Genomic DNA, 6945 nt, shown 5'->3' with positions numbered 1-6945 from the left:
TGTATACAGTATAATGTGTAATGTGTATAAAATACATGGTCATATTTTATACAAATACGTAGTACACGGTATGCAGAAGAACAGACAGTCTGCTTACCCTAACACATCTGACAGCAGTGGTGTGTACTCTATTTCCAAGTAGTTCTTTTCGTTAGAAGAGGAAGAGACAGCTCTGAGCAGGGTGTTGTCAGTAGTGGGTCATTCATCGCTTTCAGAACAGGCACTAGACAGGACGACCCGGTCCTAATGACATACATCACACATACGCTGCAGCTAGGGCAAGCAAGGTGCTTTTGGGTAATGGTGACTCTCAAAAAGCCTCGATTCAAACAGAGCGAACACTGTGTGACTAAACCGCGTGAGCTTGGAGAGAGAATGAGAGCACATTCAAGTTTTTTTTTTTTTTTTCTCTCACTTGCTCCACTGATAAATTTGTTTTCTGGGGCAGCTCTTTGATAAAGCCACAGAGCAGTACAGCACATGGCCAGGCAGGGTAAGGCTGTGCATTGACTGGGCTGATGAGTCTGCACCAGGCTGCTCCAAGAGTTGCTTTAAATGTAGAGTGTTATATCTTGAATGTGGTGTCATATTTGCTGCATCCTGTACACTCTGTGTGTGTGTGTGTGTGTGTGTGTGTGTGTGCTTGTGTGTGTGCTTTTCATGTTTTTCATTAAAGGCTGCCCCAGGCTTGCTTCGATCCAGTATGGAATTTCAAAATGAAACTGTAATGGCAAATGTGCTCATATCAATGTATGCTTGAAAGGTCATTATTAAAATTTCCGTATGATTTTTCATACATTTTTGAATGATGTGAGCATGTATTGGTTTGAATGACTGCCAGTGCTTCATGTTGGAGGCCACTGTTAAATTATCTATCTGCAAGCAAGACAAATGGCATGGAAGCTTTCCCCCCCAGGGAGTTAGTCGTCCTCACTCTTTCTTTGTGGATGTACGCTTCCAAGAGAACGTAAAGAAATCAAAGAAAAGTGATCAATATGTCTAATCAAGAGGCTGAATTCCAGCGCACCCCCTTCTGCCTGAGGTGCCATCACAGCCATCTGCTGCTTGCTCCTGCGTGTTATTGACCAAAAAAAGAGGGAAACAAGCTTTTCTTAATAGGCCCTCAGGAGGCCCGAATCCCAATTTGGCCAGGACCGTCACCAATTCCCTGGAAAGGAAATGCACTCCTCGACCTCCACTTGCCGGAGGGTGTGGGTGGTTTGACCAGGTTTGACCCTGATCCGCGAGTTAATAAAATGAAATTTTCCAGCCAGAACACATTCAAGAGACCTGCGAGCTGTGCTTGGACTGCTGAATGACTTAACAAGTCGTGCCCGTGTGAAGAATGCCAGGAGTGGAGGGCCCAATGTGTTAGGTGTCAGGAGACCTCTGTGTTCTTCACCTGCCTTGAAATATATCTTGTTCCTCCATCCCTCACGGTTGTTTGTCTACATATTTCTTAGAATTCACTAAATCTGAACTGAACAGGCTTTAAAACTAAACTGAAAGGAAGATCCTATCTAAGGGTTTTTTGTCACATTAAAGATGCCAGGCAGAACACCTCCATTGGTATTCCTGTCATCATGTGTACAGAAGACTCATCTCATGGATAATTGATGAGTCTTGAAGAATGAAAATAAAGTATAAGAAGTGACTGACATAACAATTAACACTCACACTGCGTACAAGCATATGTTTTTACGTGTGCATGTGTGTGTTCACCATCATGGAGATTAAAACAGATTGAAAGTACTCACGCCTAATTGAATGAACCATTATACATCTACCAGGAACAGCTTGCTGGCAGTAAAGGGAAATATAACTTTGAAAGATTAATTTATAGTTATTTTGATCTGTGGTACATTATTACTAACTACTAATATAAAAGGCAGTTGAATTTGATTCCGTCAGCAAGAACGCAAATCTATTGACACGCACAGGACTTCAGCAACTCATTGATGTGTTCACGCTAGGCTAACCCTTGACCCCATGAGGATGAGTCCACGGCGAGTCCTGAGACATGGCGCTCAGCTGGTGAACGGCCAATCATTTGCCTCAGGCTCCGTTGCTCGTTCTCTTTCTCACCATGGCCCCACGCCAAGGGTTATTTCCACACCACCGGACACTTCACAACAGCTCCTGGATCAATACTCCTGTACCACTACTCTTTTCTCTCTCTCTCTCTCTCTCTCTCTCTCTCTCTCTCTCTCTCTCTCTCTCTCTCTCTCTCTCTCTCTCTCTCTCTCTCTCTGCGGTAGTCTCCAGTTATCTCTCTCTCTGTCTTTCTCTCTCTCTCTCTCTGTGGTAGTCTCCTGTTCTCTCTCTCTCTCTCTGTGGTAGTCTCCTGTTCTCTCTCTCTCTCTCTGCCTCTCTGCCTCTCTCTCTCTCTCGCTGTCTCTCTCAGGGGGTGTAACGCTTTGTTCTTATGTAATTAATAAGGAAGTGCATCTTGCGGAGTGATGCCTGACAGGCGATTGACGCTGACATATGCTAGGAGTCCATTCTGCCTACTCTGCCACATGAACAAAGACATAAGCATAGACAAAAACTGACACCAGACAAGTTTGAAGTCTGCCAGCTGCCCCACCACCCCCCCCCCCTCCCTCCCTCCACAACACACAAGACAGGATGTGAATAGATGTTTGTGTTCTCTTTTTTTCAGATTCCAGATTTCCAGATAATGTTCATCCATGGATTCTGTATGCACATTGGTTCTGTCACAGAGGCTGCCAACATGCCCCATCAGCTCACTCCACAAGGTGAGATCCCCCTCTTCTCTAGATACCACTATGTGGACCTCTTGGCAGGTAAATGGTGAACGGCCCACACTTACACGGTACTTCTACACCGAGAGCACTCTAATGGCTGAACTTTTATGCCCCATCATCTGCCGGCGGTGGAGGCTGCCACGCAAGGCATTATTTCCTGCCAGTGGGAGCCGTTGATGGTTCAGTGTTTTGTAACCTGCAGCCAAGATCAGCCTGACGTGAACTAGGCTCTGATCTAAAGGCATCTGCTCCATACGCTGAGCCAGAATTCTCTCTCAGCTGCACCATTGGAGCGTTTGTATTTGTAGATAATTCCACTATCATACAGTAAATGGTACTTATTTGATTATTTTGAAATCATACACACAATTATTACAATATATTGTACATGCATAGTTTGTTTTTAATTGACTGGAAATGATGCATTGATACTCTCGTAATTTGGGTTTGTTAGAGGGGTTTTTGTCACCCATCATCTCTGAGTCATCGGAGCCGCTGGCGATATGCACAGGCTGGAGCTATAGCCAAGATTCTGTTGAATCAGCACTGTCCAGTACACAAACATTATCACATCATTCACTTCAGTCTGCACACACCACTGTCCATTAAAGTGTGTGTGTGTGTGTGTGTGTGAGAGAGAGAGAGAGAGAGAGTGTGTGTGCATTTGTGTGTGGTTATCTTACCTGAAAGATGTGAAGTGATAAACGAATAGGGTAATTACCGTCTGCCCGGCCATTTGATATCTGTATTTGTTCTTCAAAGGCGTCTCTCTTTGCCTGGTGATGGGGTTTTCCTCATGAGCAGTCAATGGGAGCGAGATAAGGTGGTATGGGGTAATGAGACCGGGGTCTGGGGACCAATCAGAGACGACTCGCTCCTTGTTGTAGCTCTTGTGCCTCTCATCCCTCAGCAGTCTAATTAATTCCCCCTCCAGCCCCAGACAAAAGCCTGGCCCAAGGTAAGGCACCGATCCTGGCATAGGAGTCTGCTTTGAAATGCCCTCTGCCATCTCCACCCTCCAGCCATTCCTCTTAGTGCTGTTTAGCCTGTAATGTGGCTGGGCATCCAAGGCTAATTTCACACACTGTGAGTAATATACTGCAGACATCAAAAGAAGTAGAGCAAATAGTCTCATAGTGCCTTCTGCTGTTTATTTGATAAGGCATTTTAATTACATAATTGATTCAGCTATTTTCATTAATTTGCTGGACTGCCCTCCTGTGATCCACAATTATTTCCCTCCTTGAGAAGGCTACAGAAGATAAACATTGCTTATGCAAGCTTTTATTTGTTGGGGGTATTTTTTATCCAATGTCCCTACATTTAAAACTGAGCCATATGTTTCTATGACCTATAGATATGATTGTGTGTATGTTCTAAATAACCTGCCAATGAGTGACATTGATCTGCGCTGAAAGCACTGGTCAATTATGCTCGGGGTTAGATGTGCCATTTAGATTCAACGATTGCCCATTGACTATTGATCATTTTAATTTTACTTTAAAAATGAAATGAGGCTTGTCAACTGACGTCTATTCTATTGAAAGTATTCCACCGTCAGACACGGTAAATCAAATCACTGCAGATCAACATTGTAACCTCGGGCGGACCTGTGAAATTGATCAGATTATTTTGATATTCTTACTTCTGTCTTGGTGTCTCACGCTCTTCATTTTAACCTTCTTTCACATAGTAATTTCAAATGGTTGTGCCACACTTGCCAACCAAGCGTATCTTTTTGCGCATTTGGGAACGCCTTTGGCTCTGAACGCAAGAGACAGAGACAGAGAGAGAGCGAGAGAGAGAGAGAGAAAGAGAGAGTGTGTGAGAGAGAGAGGGGAAGAGAGAGGAGGAGAGAGATGCGCCTTCATCAGTTTGACTTATTTCAAAACGGCTTTTCTGGAGAGAAAGTCTGACAGAGATATGAGGGACAACGCAACACGTTGATTCTGTCTTTTGAGAGCGCAGGGTCTCTCATCTGATCCATGTCAGTCCCACACAACTCAGAAGACAAGGTGCAGTATCACGGTGTCACATTAACACCAATTATCGCAAACAACAGAAGAGTTGGTTCAAACTACTAGCGATAGGCTATCATGAACCATGTCGCTGGACTGCGAGTGCCCTTGGATTTCGGCCAAGACACACATTTGGAGCGGTAGGAGGGAAGGCGATCTTTTGTACCCTACACCGTGTGAGATTACTCGCTTTCTCCAACGAGTTCACTTCACTTCATGGAAGCAAGGGGCGCGATTGTGTTGCTTTGCAATCAGACGCAAGTATCCGAACACATGCGTTCTGAATTGAATTTTTAAGAAAGTCTCGCTCTTTTCGGTGTTTTTCACCGCTTGCCTGTTGACTGGTATGGGAGAGGCAAGCCTGGCGCTGGACTCCGGATGACGGTGAGTTTCGTTACGGGATGTAATATTTACTGCAACAGACGAAACCGTCTACATTTGGATACCAGGCTGCGCATTATATCCGCATCATAGATCCCGCCAGAGATACACAGGGAGTTTGTGGGAAAAGAGAGGAATTTACAAATGTGAATGATAAATAAACGTAACCTGACCAGTGAAGCGCAACTATCTTTTTTCTTTTTTTCAAACAAATAATTTCATTGAACGGGTTGAATTCCTTGCGACCAAAACTGGCATGATTTCTGGGGAGACTATTTGGTGCAGCGAAGCAAAGGATGAACTGGCGGTCAATTCATTGGTGGCACGCTAGATGGTAAAGGGGGAGACATCAACTCAGCTGACTTCAATAACATTGCGAGGACCGTTTTTTTTTTTTATTCATAGTGGATTTAACAACAACAACACTTTGAAATTCCTCTTGGATTTGTAACCATCACGAACAATTTTGCATTGTACGGTGATCAACTGGAACCGAGGGATAACTAAGGATATGATAGGACTCTTTCCGGCATGAGAGAAAAGTATTGATTTTTAACAAATAAACCTACAAGTGGTGTGAGCGTTCAACCATAGCGGTATGACATAGGCGTACTAAATTATAATGTAGACTAAGCAATCTAAGAAGTAGTGTACTGTACTATTATTGTTCTGTCTATGAACATAACACTTTGGGGAGGAACAAGGTAAGCTACTTAAGTGTGATCCAAGCGAATGTCGTTCCCTCCGTCTATGCTGAGCTGGTCGCTGTCCCCTGCGCTGGTGGTGCTGAAATTTGGATAATGTCTGGACTGCGACTGCAAGGCTGCCGCTCCCTTCACCTAAACGAAGACAACGGCCGCTTCTTGCTTCTCGCCATCCTAATTATACTCTACTTGCTTTGCGGTGCTGCGGTGTTTTCCGCAGTCGAGAGGCCCTCGGAGCTCCAAGCCCACGGGCGCTGGAACAAGGCACTTTTCAACTTCAGCGAGACATTCAACATCAGCCTGCAGGATCTGAACGCTCTCCTCCGGGACTACGAGGCTGCTATCGCCGCCGGCATTCGAGTTGATTCTTTAAGACCAAGATGGGATTTTACAGGAGCTTTTTACTTTGTTGGGACAGTGGTGTCAACTATAGGTGAGTTACAATCATCAGACACCATGTTTTATCAATCATTCTTTTTGTTACTTTTAAGGTGTTGCCTGAACAGCCTGGGTTATTCGAATTGATATGATTCTAAAACGAAATGACAAGCTCATCTGATTATAGCTATCTCTAATGGCTATATAATTTAAGTAAGGACTATTGTATCGAATGGCAAGTGTTGAACAATGCATTGCACAGTGCCCTTCCTTCCACCTTGGTCTCCAGACTCTTCCGTAAAAACACATTAATGATTTTTTGGCACATTACGAAAATGAAGGCAAGTGTGTCCTTGGGATTCTCAACCTTCATTCAAGACATGACCTCTCTAAATATAGCAGGAGGACACAAACATGGTCGACTCAGGGGGCTTACATCAGTGTGAATTAAATTGAATCCCAGGGGGACCATTGAGCGTATGGACCCTAATCATTACAGCACAGCTGAGGCATCCACCTCAATCTCTCACTCTCACTCTCTCTCAGTGCCATCCCACTCTGTCCACTGGAGATGTCCTCTGCCATGGCCCTGCTTATCCTGATACGAATGCCCCTTTAGACGGCACCTGAGGGTTGGGGGAGAAGCACACAGGACAGGTTTCCCCCAGAACTCCCCTCTCTCCATGGTGGTTCCTT

General features: G+C 44.6%; 1 protein-coding gene across 1 annotated transcript in view; it reads left to right on the top strand.

The window, feature by feature from the left end:
• The first annotated feature begins 5967 nt into the window (after positions 1–5967).
• Positions 5968–6945, top strand: part of kcnk12 (potassium channel, subfamily K, member 12) — an 11681-nt gene continuing 10703 nt past the window's right edge. The window contains exon 1 of the mRNA XM_062520355.1: positions 5968–6304. Within this exon, the coding sequence (XP_062376339.1) occupies positions 5968–6304 (337 nt within the window). The remainder of the gene's footprint in view (positions 6305–6945) is intronic.

The sequence above is a fragment of the Sardina pilchardus genome, chromosome 18, assembly GCF_963854185.1.
Source record: "Sardina pilchardus chromosome 18, fSarPil1.1, whole genome shotgun sequence".
In the NCBI taxonomy this organism is placed as follows: Eukaryota; Metazoa; Chordata; class Actinopteri; order Clupeiformes; family Clupeidae; genus Sardina; species Sardina pilchardus.
Note: the sequence above shows the minus strand (reverse complement) of the source record. Positions and strands in the feature narration are given on the sequence as shown.